The 16,357-nt window shown below is 34.6% G+C and overlaps 2 protein-coding genes across 6 annotated transcripts in view; both read left to right on the top strand.

The window, feature by feature from the left end:
* The window catches only part of LOC127951834 (tetraspanin-1), a 9,400-nt gene extending 6,960 nt beyond the window's left edge, over positions 1–2,440 (top strand). The window contains exons 6-8 of one of the 3 annotated variants that reach the window (XM_052549880.1): positions 147–272; positions 399–491; positions 1,597–2,440. In XM_052549880.1, coding sequence (XP_052405840.1) covers positions 147–272; positions 399–491; positions 1,597–1,656 — 279 coding nt within the window. In that variant the 3' untranslated portion in view covers positions 1,657–2,440. The remainder of the gene's footprint in view (positions 1–146; positions 273–398; positions 492–1,596) is intronic. The other 2 variants (XM_052549879.1, XM_052549878.1) reach the window with 2 other exon arrangements.
* A 1,425-nt stretch (positions 2,441–3,865) lies between these two features.
* Positions 3,866–16,326, top strand: zgc:158403 (tetratricopeptide repeat protein 39A). 3 transcript variants are annotated; one of them, XM_052549775.1, is made up of 18 exons: positions 3,870–4,149; positions 5,841–5,997; positions 7,301–7,432; positions 9,454–9,512; positions 9,699–9,766; positions 10,716–10,780; positions 10,924–11,023; positions 11,112–11,177; positions 11,282–11,390; positions 11,666–11,733; positions 11,997–12,056; positions 12,238–12,399; positions 13,625–13,716; positions 13,899–14,019; positions 14,136–14,247; positions 15,067–15,181; positions 15,271–15,387; positions 15,509–16,326. In XM_052549775.1, exons 1-18 carry the CDS (start codon positions 4,131–4,133, stop codon positions 15,618–15,620), a joined length of 1,734 nt encoding a protein of 577 aa, XP_052405735.1. In that variant the 5' UTR covers positions 3,870–4,130; the 3' UTR covers positions 15,621–16,326. The 3 variants fall into 3 exon arrangements, with proteins under 3 accessions (XP_052405737.1, XP_052405735.1, XP_052405736.1); XM_052549776.1 differs by having other exon boundaries at positions 3,871–4,149; positions 5,841–5,945; XM_052549777.1 differs by lacking the exon at positions 15,509–16,326 and having other exon boundaries at positions 3,866–4,149; positions 15,067–15,170; positions 15,271–15,388.
* The last annotated feature ends 31 nt before the right edge of the window (positions 16,327–16,357 follow it).

Raw genomic sequence — 16,357 nt, 5'->3', positions numbered from 1 at the left:
AAATTTATACAGAATCCCCCAAATTATTTGAACAAGTCAAATAAGGATTTATATGTTTACGTCCATTGTCAGAAATATCATTTCAAGTATATTTGGCTGAATTAAGCTAATGTGGAAACCCTTGATTTCTCCTTTCTCTGTTTTAGCTGAAGTGCTGTGGATTCAACAACTATACAGATTTCACAAATTCTGAATTTATGAACAACACCAAGAGTTACCCAGCTCAGTGCTGTAATAAAGCTCCGTGCGATCAGAAAACAGCTTTAGATTCGGTGGGTTTATCTCTTAGCATGTTTATTTTTTGAATCAATTCTAGTTTTAAGTGCTTTTTGATTTTTCTATCATATAGGCTAGCATATAATTTTCATCATCTTTTGCCTGTTTGCCTGTTTGCGCAGAATATACAAGGTTGTTTCCCAGCCCTGAAGAAGCTGGTAGATGATAATTCAGTTATCATCATAGCTGTAGCACTGGGGATCGCTGCTCTTGAGGTAACGGACACACTTTCTTTCCGTCAGTCATTGTGTTCACTCTTTAAATGCCAGTTGTTCACACTTTGTACGGTGTGTTTGATGAGATACTGAAAATGTGCTGAAAGGTACGCTACATTTTTGTTACTTTCAGTCATCACACTGGAAATTAAAAGGCTTTTTTTTTTTTTGATGTCTTTAAATGAATCATTCATTTGCTTAAAATTTACTCACACTCAGCTCATAAAAGATAAGTTTGTTTCTTCATCAGAACAGATTTGGAGAATTATATCATTTTATATATATAGCATTATATCACTTGCTCATCAATCGATCTTCTGCAGTGAATGGGTGCCGTCAGAATGAGAGTCCAAACAGCTGATAAAAACATCACAATAATCCACACCACTCCAGTCCATCAGTTAATGCCTTGAGAAGAAAAAATCTGTCTGTTTGTAAAAAATAATTCCATCATTAAGATATTTTTAAAAGTCCTCTATCCATTGCTTTCGCCAGTGAAAGTCTTCTCATCTGATTCAGGAGAGAAATATGCACAGATCAAGCACCGTTTACAAGCATATTTGGATGTCAAAGGACAACAGGGGATGGACTTCTTTTCTAAATGAAGGAAGCATTATTATGAATTATGGACGGATATTTTGTCCAGAATCGGTGGTTTAAATTAAAATGTCTTAATGATGCATTTATTTCTTACAAAAAAACAACTTTTCATCTCACGACTGGAGTGGTGTGGATTATTGTGATGTTTTTATCAGCTGTCTGGACTCTCATTCTGACGGCACCCATTCACTGCAGAGGATCCTTTGGTGAGCAAGTGATGAATGCTACATTTCTCAAAATCTGTTCCAGTGAAGAAACAAACTCATCTACATCTTGGATGGACTAAGCTAAATTGTCAGCCAATTCTACTCCTTTTAAGGAAATAAACGGTGTAAATTTTGATTGCCTGCTGTCTTAGATGGTTAGAGAATTTATTTCACTTAGGAGAATAAATACAAACTAAATCTATGTATATACAGAAATAAAAAGCCTTTTATGACATTTGTGTAGCACTATGACACTAATGCTTTTCCAAATGTGCTTTTCTCTCTTTTCTCATTCTCAGCTTGTAGCGATGATTGTCTCCATGATCCTGTATAATAGAATAGGATCAAAACAGGCTTGATGTCTCACCTTTAGCTTGAACATCTCTTTGAGGACGAGGTGGATCATCTGTGATCATATCACTGTGACTTTTTCAAACATTTCGAACTGTGTCAAACTATATGACACCACAAATCCCTCTGGGCATGAAAAAAAAGAAAAACAAGTAAATTCAGACTGTTAAGCCTAAACTTTGACTGCAAACATGAGTTTTGAGAAGTCCCATTATGTTAAAATGAGCTGTTTTAATGCTAAATGTAGGCCTTTCTGATTGTTTTTTGTTACATTTTTTACTTTGCCTATGCAAGACGTGTCCTCATCTAAAAACGCAATGCTTTCTTTAACTGCATGACAACCAAGGCATTATTTGATCATTCTGGACACATTAAGGGCTTTTCCTGCTGACTTTATATGTGCAATGACCAAAAATGGCCAAATGTTTTCTACCGAATGTTGCTGATTGTAATTCATTGTAAACTTTTTACCAATCAAAGCCATTTTAAATAATGTGTCTGTTCGTGCGATAAAGCACAATGTTTTATTTTAAAATCTGTTGTTTAAAGTATTTTAGTAAAAACAACAATAACAAAAAGATGATTATATCATGTTGCTTAAATGTTAATTGTAAGATGTTTATTTTGACAATAAGTATAAAAGCAAGATTTCAACCTGTTTGTGCTCATTTCTTTAAACTCTACTAATGTAGGCCTGCGTGTGATGATCACAAAATAAACCCTGACAGGAGGATCTTCTATCATTATATTTTATGTCCTGATAAGACATTTGACCATTAATGGGAAGAATTTGATCTCTGAAGAAAACTATCGTTCTTTACTGCCGTGAATCTTTCTGGTGGTGAAACATCTTCACGTCTCATAGAAAATAGTTATTTACTCTGCGTGTTGATATTTTCACTTTGCACGTTTGAAAATATAAATCTATAGAATGAACATGCTTACATGTGTTTTACTTAAACTGCCTGATTTGTATTCCAATTCCTTTTATTTGATCAAAAATACAGAAAAAAATGCAATATTGTGATATATTATTACAACTTAAAATAATTGTTTTTACATTTATTATACTTTAAATTATCATTTATTTCTGTGATGCAAAGCTGAATTTTTAGGATCATTATCACATGATCCTTTATAAATAATTCTAATATGATGATTCATTATCAAAGTTGGAAACAGTTCTTCTGCTTTTTTAGGATACTTTGATGAATAAAAAGTAAAAAAAAAAAGAAGAAGCTATGCAAAATATAAATATTTTGTAATAACAATATACACTACTGGTCAGTAATTTGGGGTCAGTAATTTTTTTTCTTCTTCTTTTTAAATAAAATCAATACTTTTATTCAGCAAGGATGTGTTAAATTGGTAAAATGTGATAGTAAAGAAAATATATTTTTATAATATATATTATTAGACATTTTTCTTTTTAACTTTTTAATTCATCAAATATATTAGACAACAGAACATAATAAATCAGAATATTAGAATGATTTCTAAATGATCATGTGATAGACTGTATGTTACATGTGACACTGAAGGCTGGAGTAATGATGCTGAAAATTCAGCTTTGCATCACAGGAATCAATTTTTTTAAAAAGTTTATTCAAATAGAAAACTATTATTTTAAGTTGTAATAATATTTCAAAAATAATTATATTTTATATATAATATATTAAATATATTTTTCTGTATTTTTGATCAAATAAATGCAGGCTTGATGAGCAGAAGAAACTTCTTTCAAAAACATTAAAAATAGTAATGTTTCCAAACTTTTGGTCTGTACTGTATATATATATATATATATATATATATATATATATATATATATATGTGTGTGTGTGTGTGTGTGTGTGTATGTGTGTGTGTGTGTGTGTGTGTGTGTATTTATGAAGTAATTAAAATAATTATTACCATTTAGACAGACAAGAGAATTTAATTGTGAATAAATGCCTCAAGTGCATTAATAAATAGTATATACAATTAAATTTATGCATTTCAAATATTTAGAAATACAAAAAGTCTGTGGGGGGATAAAAAAGAGATTTAAAATAAAGAATTGGCAATAAAAGGAAGTTAATTATTTAGCCTACATACAAACAAACTTAACTCATTGGTCTTATTAAACGCGTCTTCACCCCAGCACTAGATGGCGCTACTAACTCCTGTCCCTTCGCTCTGGTCTCCTGCCATCAAACCTGCTGTGAGCTCGAGGAGGAGTCAAGAAGTCTGTGTTCTCTCTCTCACACACACACACACACACACTCGTGATTGAGCCGAACACTGATCTACATTCCCTGCCAGCTCGAGTTCTCCAGCAGTCCTCATCCATGCAGCATCATCTTCACGCGCAGTGAGACTTTCCACAGGAGCGCTGAGAGAAAGCTCTTCACAGGGAGAGCAGGTGTGTGTGTGTGTGTGTGTGAGGCTGGCCACAAGGCCCAGAAGAGGTCAACCAAATACACCATGTCCACTGGGAAAAATGCACCTGCTACAACAAAGTGAGTCGATGATGGCTTGTTTAATGTTTCTTTTAGAAGAGTTGCATCTGTGCTGTGCTTTTTCAGGTGTCAGCATATCTGAACACTTTCATACTTTTGTGGTTCTGTGCGTCTTTAAATGGCTGATTCAGTGAGTCTGTGTTTAGTCTTGGCAGTTATTTTTTTCTCCTCCTGTCAAATGTTCACATCTCTTCCTTCCTTGTTTTGCAATAGAGTCTGGTTCACAGTGAGAGAATGAAATGCTGTCCCTGAGTATAAGGCTTTTTAGAAAGCTTCACTGTTGGCAAATTTGCTCTTAATGTTGTTAAAGTAAAATCATTCACAGTGCATTGTGACATATTCATGTTCCTATCCAAAGGTGCTGGCTGTCCATGCCCAGTCTGTGTACTCTGAGCAAACAGCAAACACCTTGACTAGTGACATATTCTGCATTGCATTTGTGTCTGTACATGTCATTGCAGCCTGAGAGAGTCAAAGGTTAGATATACCTTTAAATGACTTGTAAAGTCATGCAATTGTTTTAAACCAGTTGTTTTGCATCTCTAACAGGATGCATGTGTATTTAGGCAAATGGATGTTGGTTAGTTTGTAAATATCATAAGCAACAGGTGCCAGTATGTCTCACTTTGAGAGCCCATTAATGTATATCTGCTCTTTAAATTAAAAGCAGGATCAACCAGGTGACATGAATTGGTCTGGCTAAATATATCTTCAGTGGTCATGCGCTGAACCATTCTGCATCAGGTAGTGTTCATAATCAATGAACGCACTTCTGACGGCTCTGAATGGTGTCTTAGTGTTTAGTAGTAAACGTTATTCATTTCACTAAGTGGCTTTGCTTGTGTTTGTGTGGGTTTACTTCACTTGGGGAGTTTTGGAGCAAAGCATTAATAAAATAAAATGAAATATACTTAGATATAATTGCTTAGTTTTGTGTAAATTATTTACTTTGATTTATTTTGTTACTTATTTTGGTTTGATAAAAACATTTTAAACACACAAACACTATGTATGTGTATGTGTTTAAAGTATATAACAAACATTTTAGATGGCTAATTATTTTTTCATTTGAAAAATCTTATTTTAATTTTAAAGTTTTAATAATTGACAGATTTCTCAAGCAGTTTATTTTAAATAATACAATCAACTTGTAAAATGCATAATTATAAAACTAATTATACAATTAATAAATGTTATATCATAAACTAAATAATTTTATCTTAATAATTGATGTATTTATTTGTTATTAATTTACTTTTTTAATATTTTGGTTTATTAAAATTGAATATATATATATATATATATATATATATATATATATATACTGTGTATAGGCTAAATGTATGTAAGTGTATATATTGGATTAATAATTTTAAAGCTGTATTTTAAAATCATTTGTTATTTTTCTCTTTTTTTATACATATATTCTTGTGTACAGTTTGTATTATGTTCTTATACTGTGGGATATCGATTGTATTGATTTGCCATCACTCATCTGTGTTACATCATAAATTTATATATTTATCTGCATTTTATTCATCATTGTAAAACTCACTAGATACTGGGAAAACAATGGCCACTAATAATAGTCTAATGGGGTCACCAGAGTTAGCTTATATAAAGAGTGATATAAAGTGCTTCTGCTCATTGTGTGTGTGTGTGTGTGTGTGTGTGTGTGTGTGTGTGATCAGCTCCAGACAGATGTCCCTACAGGCCAGTCTCGACGAATGCATGGAGGCCTTGGATCTGTTCCTCAACAACCACTTCAATGAGAGTTTGGACAAACTACGGCCACGGTGAGAGGAGTCTTTCTGTCTTCACCAGTTTCTCCTCCCCTCCAGTATCTGTGTGAGTGATCTTAAGCACAGACGAGCTGTTTAGTGAAGGTGTGGTACCTACTGTACCAAGCCCATAATGCTCTGTTTGTCAGTCAGATACCGTACACCACCAAAACTGAGTCTTGTTGCTGCAGTAAAGGTCCTGGCATCCGAAGCACAGGTAGAAATTATAGATGTCGTCCCGTGATAACATGCTTTATTTCCACTGCGATAGAGAATTGCATCAGGTGCGCTCCCTTCTCCAGGATGTGAGGTGTTTACCTAAAGATCACACCCTCATGTCTGACAATAGTGCTGCACAGAGAGCCACTTCATTAATATATAGCCGAGAGAGCGAGGAACTTTACTCTGAGGAGGAAACCACATGCTTAAGGGACTCCAGCACTTAGTCTTGGTTTCAGGCAATACATCTTCATGTTAAAAGTATTTTAAGATTTTTGGGATAGTATGCGTTTTAAATGTGCAGTTTTTTTTTCTTCTTTTTTTCATTTGGGGTTTAAAACATTTTCTTTAGTTTCATTTTAATGTACAGAGACAGCTATAATTGGCCACTTGTAGGTTAATTTCCCTGAAGAACTATCAAAACTTTGCTCTATTTGTTTGAAAATCCTGCCATAGCAACGACTCAGCCAATGGTGTGCTCTGGGGGCGGGGATATATGCACGATTGACCAATCACAGACTGGGGAGAAAAGACATTTGTTTTATCTATTGATCATTTATAATCTATCTATTACAATTTTACCTAAAAAAGTGGCTTATGAAAATTTCGTTTTGCTACTTTTTTAAGTATATTTAATTTTATTTAACTTTTAAAAATATTTTTCTTTGCATCAATATTAATAATTTCAAATGTTTTACTAAAATGTTTAGTAAAAACTGTTTATAGGAAAACTTTTTTTTTCCCCTCAAGCGATGAACAGTAAAAACATTGTCAAGTAATTTCACTGCTAATTATAAAAGTCGGGTGAATTCTGATTAGCCGTTAACTAAAACTTGACAGATGACAAAACTACAAGCTGTGGACGCTATACTGTTATCTTTATAGTTTTTATTCTTGGTGTGAACGGGCTTTGCATTGCCCTAACAGAAACATGTGTTAACCACTAAGTCAAAGTGAAATTAATGTCTGTTCTTGCATGAATGTGACAGGAACATAAGCATTCAGTACTGAAAGAGTTAATAATAGCATTCACATTTTTTCATTGAGAAAGTTTAATGCATTAACCTTCGCTATATTTAACTAGTAGCCTGCTGTGTCGGAGTGTGATCTCGCGGTGTGTGTGTAAAAGCATGTGTTGTGTTGTATTCCAGGGCTAAGGAGAGCATGTATCACGCTCTGATCTATGCCACGGTGTTAGAGATGCAGGCCATGATGACCTTCCAACAAGACGACATAGTGCATGCTGGGAACACGATGAAGAGGGCTCAGGAGGTGTGCCAGAGGTAGAAAGAGAGCCAAAACACTGCATTCATTTCACTCCTAGAGAGGCCTTTTTCTGTGACCTTTCATTTTTAGGCAAATGGGGTCATTTCCATGTCAGCTGACCCGATTCAGCCACTTTGAAATTTGCTTGTATTTGCATGGAGATGGAACTGTGTGGCTTTAAACGACACACTGCTGGTTACGTCTTTTACTGGCCTTACATAACATAGAGGAAATGGAGGTGAAGAGATGCATACATGTGCTACATATAGCATGTGGTTCCCTCATTGCAGCACTAATCCAGATGACTGTCTGTGGGTGGATTCTCCATAGCAATGGTCACACATGGGCTCATTTTCAGTTTGCTTAAGAAACAGTGAGTCACAAGAGAGATCCTTCTGTGTGATCTGCTCCTAAACCCCTTCAAACATCCTCTTGGGAGAGTGTGTGTATAGGTAGTTTGTAAGGAAGTAATACTTTTATTCAGCGAGGATGTGTTAAATTGATAAAAGGTGATAGTAAAGACTTGTATTGTTAGAAAAATGTTATTCATCAAAGAAAAAACACTGATAATAAATCAGTATATTAGAATGATTTATGAAGGACCATGTGACACTGAAGACTAGAGACAGGATGCTGAAAATTCAGCACTGCTTCACAGAAATAAATTATATTTTAAAGTATATTAAAATAGGAATCCAATATTATTTCACAATGTTACTATTTGCTTTTTTTTTACTGAATTTTTGATCAAATAAATACAGCCTTGATAAGCATAAGAGTCTCCAATAAGAAAAATTTTAAATCTTACTGATTCCAAACTTTTGAACAAATGTATACCTAAGTGTACAAATTGAAAAACAAATGTTTCAAATTGTATAACTAATATTTAAATATGTAGTTAAAGATATACGTTGGGTGGCATTTTTTAAACTTGATTGATGGAATGAATTGGAAGTAGTTAGGAGATGCTTTTTTATATAATAAATGCAATTTAACAGTTTAAAAGCATTAGAAATTACTTATTAGCATTATTATTATTTATTTTTTTTTGTAGAATGTAAATACATTTTCAATATATTTATCAAAATGTAGGTATTGTTGTTGTAAAAACTTATGCTTTTTAGTTAGTCAAGATACACTACTGATAACAAGTTTGGGGTCTGTAAGATTTATTACTATTATTTTTAAACAGTGACCCAATTTATATTAAGTGGCCTTAACTACTATGTACTTACATTTTAATTAATAATATAGTACAATGTACTTATTGTGTAGATACATGTTTTTACATTGTACTTATATTTTTTAAAAAAATGACATGTAATTACATCTGTATTTAATTTCTGTAATTACATTTATAATTACACTGTTGACCCATACTTTACACTTTAACCCACCCTTAAACTTACCCATACCTCCAACCCTCTCCCTAACCTTACCCCTATCCCACCTCAATAGCAGCAAAAGTGTTTTACAATACAATATGAACACAATAAGTACATTGTACTTATTTTTTTATGTAAGTACAAAGTAGATAAGGCCACCTAATATAAAGTGGGACCTTAAACAGTATATTGTTACAATTTAAAATAACTTTTTTCTCTTTTAAAATGTAATTTATTCTTCAGTGCCACATGATCCTTAAGAAATCATTCTAATATGCTGATTTTTATGATATTTTTACTTCTCATTAAAAACGAATGTGTTGCATAATCATTCTGCGGGAAATGGTGAAACATTTTGTCTTGATGAATAGACATCTTATAGAATAGAAATATTTTATAACATTATAAATGTCTTTATGGTCACTTTTGATCAATTTAATGTACCTTTGCAGAATAAAGTTTTATTTATTTTTTAAATGTAAGTCTCTGTATTTCCGTTTTTATTTTTGAATTAATCATTTTTTTCCCATCCATCTTCCATAAGAAATTATTACGTCTGATCCTAGTCTGGTCAAGTGTGGTTGTAAGTCTGTCAGACATTGTCATTGTGTGCTTGCTCACTCATCTCTTGAGTTCTGGCTGTTCTCTTTCAGGTTCCGTAGGAAGTCTGGTGGTCTTGGGAGCCGAGGAGCAAATGATGATCTTTCAGAAGGTGTGGTTTTTCTAGAAATGTCCATCTTTTACTGCTATTAAAGGAGGAATAGAACTCAAACAAAGCATTCAATTTGAAGAATTTGATGAATTCAAGGCTAAAGCTTGCCAAAATCAGTTAGCAATTTGTATAAGATGTTACATTTAATGACTGTTTTATGATTATACTGTATTTGGTGTTTTACAGAGCAGCTCCATGCTGAAGTGTGTTACGCCGAGTGTTTACTGCACCGAGCCGCTCTCACATTCTTACAGGTTTGACACATTTCAAGACAAATTTAAATTACAATCAGACAATCTCAGATGTTTTGCTTAAACTGTGTGTGCATTTTGGTATCTTTGAAGTCTTGACCTAAACGTGTAGAGCTTGACATCTTTTTTAACCTCAGATCAAAGGGATAGTTCACCCCAAAATGAAAATTTGCTGAATATTATTACTACCACTCGGGCCATTCAAAAAATATAGACGAGTTTGTTTCTTCATCAGAAACGTTTTTGGACATTTTGCAGTGGATCTGCAGTAAATGGGTGCCGTCAGAATGAGTCAAAACGTCTGGTAAAAACATCACAAGTAATCAAAACCACTCCAGTCCATCAGTTAATAGTTTGTGAAATTAAAAGGTATGTGTTTGTAAGAAACAGATCCATCATTAAGGTGTTTTTAACTTAAAAAATGATTTCTGCTAAAATATAAGCCCTTTATACATAATATGCTTTCTCCAGTGAAAAAGTCATCTTGTCTGAATCAGCAGAGAAATATGAACAGATCAAGCACTGTTTACAATCAGACAATTCAGAACGGATCTTAACCAATATTTTGTTGGATTTTGATGTGAGAGGAAAACAGGGATTGACTTTTTCAATGGAGGACACATTATTATGTATTATGGAGTCATATTTTTGCCAAAAGCAAGTTTTTAAACTTAAAATGCCTTAATGATGGGTTTATCATAAATACACAGCTTTTCACTTCACAAACATTAACTGATGGACTGGAGTGGTGTGGATTATTGTAATGTTTTTTTTATCAGCTGTTTGGACTCTCATTCTGACGGCACCCATTCACTGCTGCATCTTTGATGACCTGAGAATAAAATTGCAGCAAATTTATATTCTGGTTTGAACTATTCCTGAGTACTTTAAACTTGATCCTACTCCAGAGCTCAGATCTGCACATGATTTCTCATTCTCTGTTTGTTGACAGGATGAGAATATGGTTAGTTTTATTAAAGGAGGAATCAAAATACGGAACAGTTACCTCATATACAAGTAAGTCTGTAGCAAGTAAGTGAAGGAAATCTGTGGTTTGACTGTCAGTAAATGAAAATAATTGGTGTCATCAAGACACCTGCACCATTTAATCAGGTGGAAATAACCTATATTTGATTCTTGCCCTTGAATTGGGCATGCAGGGAGCTAAGCGCATTCGTCCAATCAGACACCGCTTTCAAAGGACCGAACCACAAGCATTTAGAGGGCGGAGTCTCTTTTGGGATTGGGGCTTTCAATTTGGTATGTGCATCTGGAATATTGCATCTATATTCCTTAATATTTAAACCCCAGATTGTTCAATGCGTTGCTGTTCTTCACTTTCACACAGACTCTTTCACTGTTTCCTGCCCGGATACTAAAACTGCTAGAGTTTGCTGGCTTTTCTGGAGACAAGGTGTTTTTTTTTTTTTTTTTACCTCAGATTACACTCTTGCGTTCTCATTTTTAAAAATAGGTGCTCGTATTTTTTTGTTAATATTTTTTGGTGTGTGTGTGCAGGAATTTGGCATCTCTCAGCTGTACACGGGTGCCACCTCTCATACCCTGCGCTCCATGCTGTGCGCCCTCCTCCTGCTTTGTTTCTACACCTTCCTCTCCTTTATTTTAGGTATTTGTGATACATTATGTATTTGACACCCACATAAAGCAAATATCTTACACCAATATTGCAAGATGCTTATTTAGTTAATTGTGCAAACTTAAGGGATAGTTCACCCCAAAAAATTTAAATTCTGACATAATTGTAATGTTTTTTTTTTGCATGTGTTACAAAAGCATTTTAAAAATCTCACTGACCACAAACTTTTGACCAGTAGTGTATATATTAAAATGATAGAATCCTCAGATATTTTTATGTTAATAATGAAGTGATGTTTTGTGAAGGTACTGGAGAGGGGGAGGTGGAAGAGGCAGAGCGACTATTGAAGCCATTTCGACTGCGATACCCACGGGTATGTCTTTTTTCTTCATTTGTAAATGAACTTATTTATAATTTCAGAGGCAATTTCACATTTTGATTTAAGATCTAGTACTTTTATGACTCCATACAGTCAAAATCTGATCTGACTCACATGCATGTTGACAAAGTTCCTTTTTTTTCAGGTGCATACAGATGTTTAGAAACCTGAATAGTAAAGAAAACTGTGTTAGCCACGCCATAACATGAGGTCTTTAATGTGTGTTTTTGGAGCTCATGTTCTAATTCTCTCTCCAGGGAGCGATTTTCCTCTTCTTTGCAGGTCGAGCCGAAGAAATAAAGGGCAACATTGATGAGGTGAATTTTTTTTTTTAATTCCAATGATTTTAAAGACTTCTGACTGGTTGGAAGACAATGAAACTATGTGTGAAATGGTCATGCAAAATGAAATTAAAGTCTTCTGTTAGAAAATGAGGCTTACATTATAAACGGGCTTGTAGGTCTTGCTCACTAATGTACTGCACCCCTGCATGTCCAGGCGGTGGCGCTGTTTGAGGACGGCTGTAAGGCCCAGCAGGCCTGGAAACAGTTTCATCACATGTGCTACTGGGAGCTGATGTGGTGCTTCACATTTAAGAAGCACTGGAAGATGGCGTATTTCTACGCAGACCTGCTCAGCCAGGAGAGCCGCTGGTCTAAGGTGACCCGACTGCTCGAAGACAACAGTTTATACACAAATTTGTTTTTCTTGTGTTTCATGATTAAGGCCAAAATGACAATGTGAATCTAATGTTTCAGTACAAATCTGGAAGTTAATTTGCATTATGTTTTGGTGAAATTATTAAAAGAACAACATCTTTAGAAATCCTGAAGGCAGTTTAGTTTACTGTATGTCTGTGAGAAACACCCATATTGTGATATGTATAGATGCCAAGACATTTCTGCGTTGCATGTTTGAAACGGCCTCCACCCACAATGTAAATCAAGTGTGGGATTTTATTGGTGCTGGGAGAAAGTCTGCTGTCTGTTTAATACAAACTAGGAGGCAATGCAGTTCATTTTCCATTTTTTGCCTAATTTAAAGGTGTTAAAACACTTTAAAATTGAAGCGTGTCATGAATTATTGCCAGAAAAAAAATTATACCATTTATTTGTTCATTTAAAACGATACACATTTTGGACATTTGTACCTCAAGACACAACAAAATGGACTGGAATTATGTCTTCAGCAAAGATTTTATACAGAACCACAGAAAAATAGTTAAGATTTTTATATGGAGGAGCATTTTCATTTCGCTTTGCTTTTTAAAAAAGCTTTGAAAAATTAAAAGAAAGGTTTACATAGATGCCTTTTTACATGTGTGTATAAGCTATTTACTCTCCAATATTACTATATTCACAAGGTCAGAAAAATTTAAATTAAATTTTCAATTTTTAATTGAAAAATTAAAAGAAAGGTTTACATAGATGCCTTTTTACATGTGTGTATAAGCTATTTACTCTCCAATTTTACTATATTCACAAGGTCAGAAAACTAGGGATTCAAAATATTCTTAAAAAGCAGGAAATCTTCTAAAGCTGAAGGCAAAATGACATATTTCATGGTTGATGAAATGTTCTGAGCAGTTGGTTAGCCAGCATTAGCCAATACTTCATCTCTAATTGCTGAAAGACTTCCACCTCAGAAACCTGAAGTGAAACCATACAGGTGTAAAGCCTTGGATTGAGCTGTATTTTTTTTTTATTGACGTTACACTACAGCACAGCTATTTTAACAATGACTGGTGTGCGTAAGCTGTGTAAATTGGCTTTGTGGGTCATTGCCAGGTTTTTGTTTGGATTGGTTGGTTCTTTTGCTGCTTGTGATTACGCACAGTGTATTTCCAGTGTGCAGATGGATTATGATGGTTGTTTCTCTCTCTCAGGCCATGTACGTGTACATGAAGGCAGCTTATCTCAGCATGCTTCCAGACACAGAATCAAGGCCGTTTGGGGATAATGAAGTGGATCTCTTTAGGTAAATACATCCGCATGTAATTACACTGCCAAAACAGGAGCGGAAATAATAAACTTCCTTTCATATGTCTCTCTTTCTTTGGGTTTACTGGATTTATTTTGACATGTGATCAAAACTGACATCAGCTGATAGAGTGTTTTTTATTCCCGTTCACTTCCTTTCTCTCTTTTTGGGTCTCTCAGACAGGTACCAACATACAGACAGAAGATAGCAGGTAAATCTCCACCCACAGAGAAGTTTGCCATTCGTAAAGCGAGACGGTACAAAGCTAGCAATCCAATCAGACTTCCTGTGCCTGTGCTTGTAAGAATAACGTAACACATTTGACGCACTTCATTCTAAATGTTTTCTTTTTCTTTGCTTGTTGTAATGCAGTGGTTATATTTTAAAGTCAGCAACCTTTGTGCTTCATATCTCAGGAGATGATGTACATGTGGAATGGTTTCTCCATGATCAGCAAACAGCCTGAGCTGACGGAGGGCATGATGGAGACGCTGGTAGAAGCAGAGCGCACCCTTCAGGCAGCTCCAGGTAATGCCACTAAGTGCCCACTGTGTATTAAAGGAACACTCAATATTTTTGAAAATAGGCTCATTTTCCAGCTCCCCTAGAGTTAAACAGTTGAGTTTTACCATTTTCAAATCCATTCAGACAGTCTCTGGGTCTGGCAGTAGCACTTTTAGCTTAGCTTAGCATAGATCATTGAATCTGACTAGAACGTTAGCATCTCGCTCAAAAATTACAAAAGAGTTTAGATATTTGTCCTATTTAAAACTTGACTCTTCTGTAGTTCATAGTCATAGTTCAAAAATATCGAAACTCTTCTGTCATTTTTGAGCGAGATGCTAACGTTCTAGTCAGATACAATGATCTATGCTAAGCTAAGCTAAAAGTGCTACCGCCAGACCCAGAGATTGTCTGAATGGGTTCAAAAATGGTAAAACTCAACTGTTTAACTGTAGGGAGTTGGAAAATGAGCCTATTTTCAAAAATAGAGGAGTTTTCCTTTAAATAAATATGAAACTACATCAATTGCATTTTAGGGAAATCTGTTATCACAGGTTAACAGATACTATTATAATTACAGTGACTGCTAGAAATCATGATATTTTAACTGCTTCCCTCAACAACTGTTTTTGTTGAAGAACAATTTTTTTAAACTTTACACTGGATTTTTTTTAAGCAGAAGTACCAGAGGAAATATCTTTCCTTTGATTATTGTTTTTTGACAATAGCAGGCCTTACCGAAAACTGCTGTTGTTCAGTTCTATATTGTTTATGTGACCTTCCTGTACAGTAGTATACTGTTTAGTATATATTGTTTGACACATAGTTTTTCTGTTTGTGTAGAGAATGAGTACTCTGTGGATGACACGTGTGTGATCCTGCTTCTGAAAGGCCTGTGTCTGAAGAACCAAGGCCAGACGCAGGCGGCAGAGGACTGTTTCAAACAGGTTTACAGCAGGCTAGTGCTTCTGTGTTACTGGATTTGCCTTCACAAATGCTTGTTCTGTCTCAGTATGGTGTTTTTGAGATGCTTTGTGTTGGTAACAGTGAAAAGAAGGTGAAGTTTGATCATTACCTGGTTCCTAACGCTCTGCTGGAGATGAGTCTCCTGTACATCGACACGGGGAGGAAAGAGCAAGCCATCCATCTACTGCAGAAAGCCAAGTGAGTTCAGTCTAGGACAAAACTCTTGTTTGCTGTTGTTATGGCTTTAGTCTGATGTGACACTTTGTTGAAGTTGCAAACTGCATTTTGTCATGACATATCTCCTCATCTCTCCTGTCAGGAAAAACTACAAGGAGTACTCAATGGAGTCTCGTACACAGTTCAGGGTCCACGCGGCCCTCACTAAACTTAAAGCTGACACCAATGACCAAGATGAAATAACAACATTGTGAGGAAAGATGATCCTGAGTCGACCAGAGCAGAGTTGGGAGAACGAAAGACCAAAGACACGGTGTAGTTTTTATGCATTGGTACTGCCCAATGTTAAACCGTTTCATTTTTTGGGGGCGGTATTATGGGAAACACTAAAAACTTCATTTGTACGTTCTCCTCCAGGAGGTTAGGTGCCAAATTGATGTTTATTTTAGATATTTGAAATGTAAACCAGGGTTTAAGCTCCTTCAAATGTACATTTTAGGGAGCATTAGAAATCAAATTAATATTTTTCTGTAAGTCCTGTACAGGTTTAATAAGGGAAATTACTAGAAAACTGACACTGTTTGCATAAATTAATTTAGACAAGCCATTTTACAGTTCGGTGTAATGATGATTAAACATGTTGATTATTGTAAGGCTGAGTATGGGATTTGAATACTTTATTATTGATTATTATACTCCTTTCTTGAATATATCAAGAACGTTTACAATAATCAAATGCTTCAAATAGCATCAGTAATATTCAGCTGTCAAATGCTATGGTTATTTTTTGTTTTTACATTTTATTAGTAGTTAATATTTTATCAATTATTGATGTTAAAATATTTTCGAAATGTATAATTTCTGTATAATTATATTGTAAATTAAGTCATTCAATCAATGCAATTATTAGCAATAAATGCTCTGGGTTACTGTATTAATAAATCCGTTTTCCATGACAAATTGCAACCATCTGCTTTTTCATGCATAAGCT

Source organism: Carassius gibelio, chromosome B3 (assembly GCF_023724105.1).
Source record: "Carassius gibelio isolate Cgi1373 ecotype wild population from Czech Republic chromosome B3, carGib1.2-hapl.c, whole genome shotgun sequence".
In the NCBI taxonomy this organism is placed as follows: domain Eukaryota; kingdom Metazoa; phylum Chordata; class Actinopteri; order Cypriniformes; family Cyprinidae; genus Carassius; species Carassius gibelio.
This window is presented reverse-complemented; position numbering and strand designations above follow the sequence as displayed.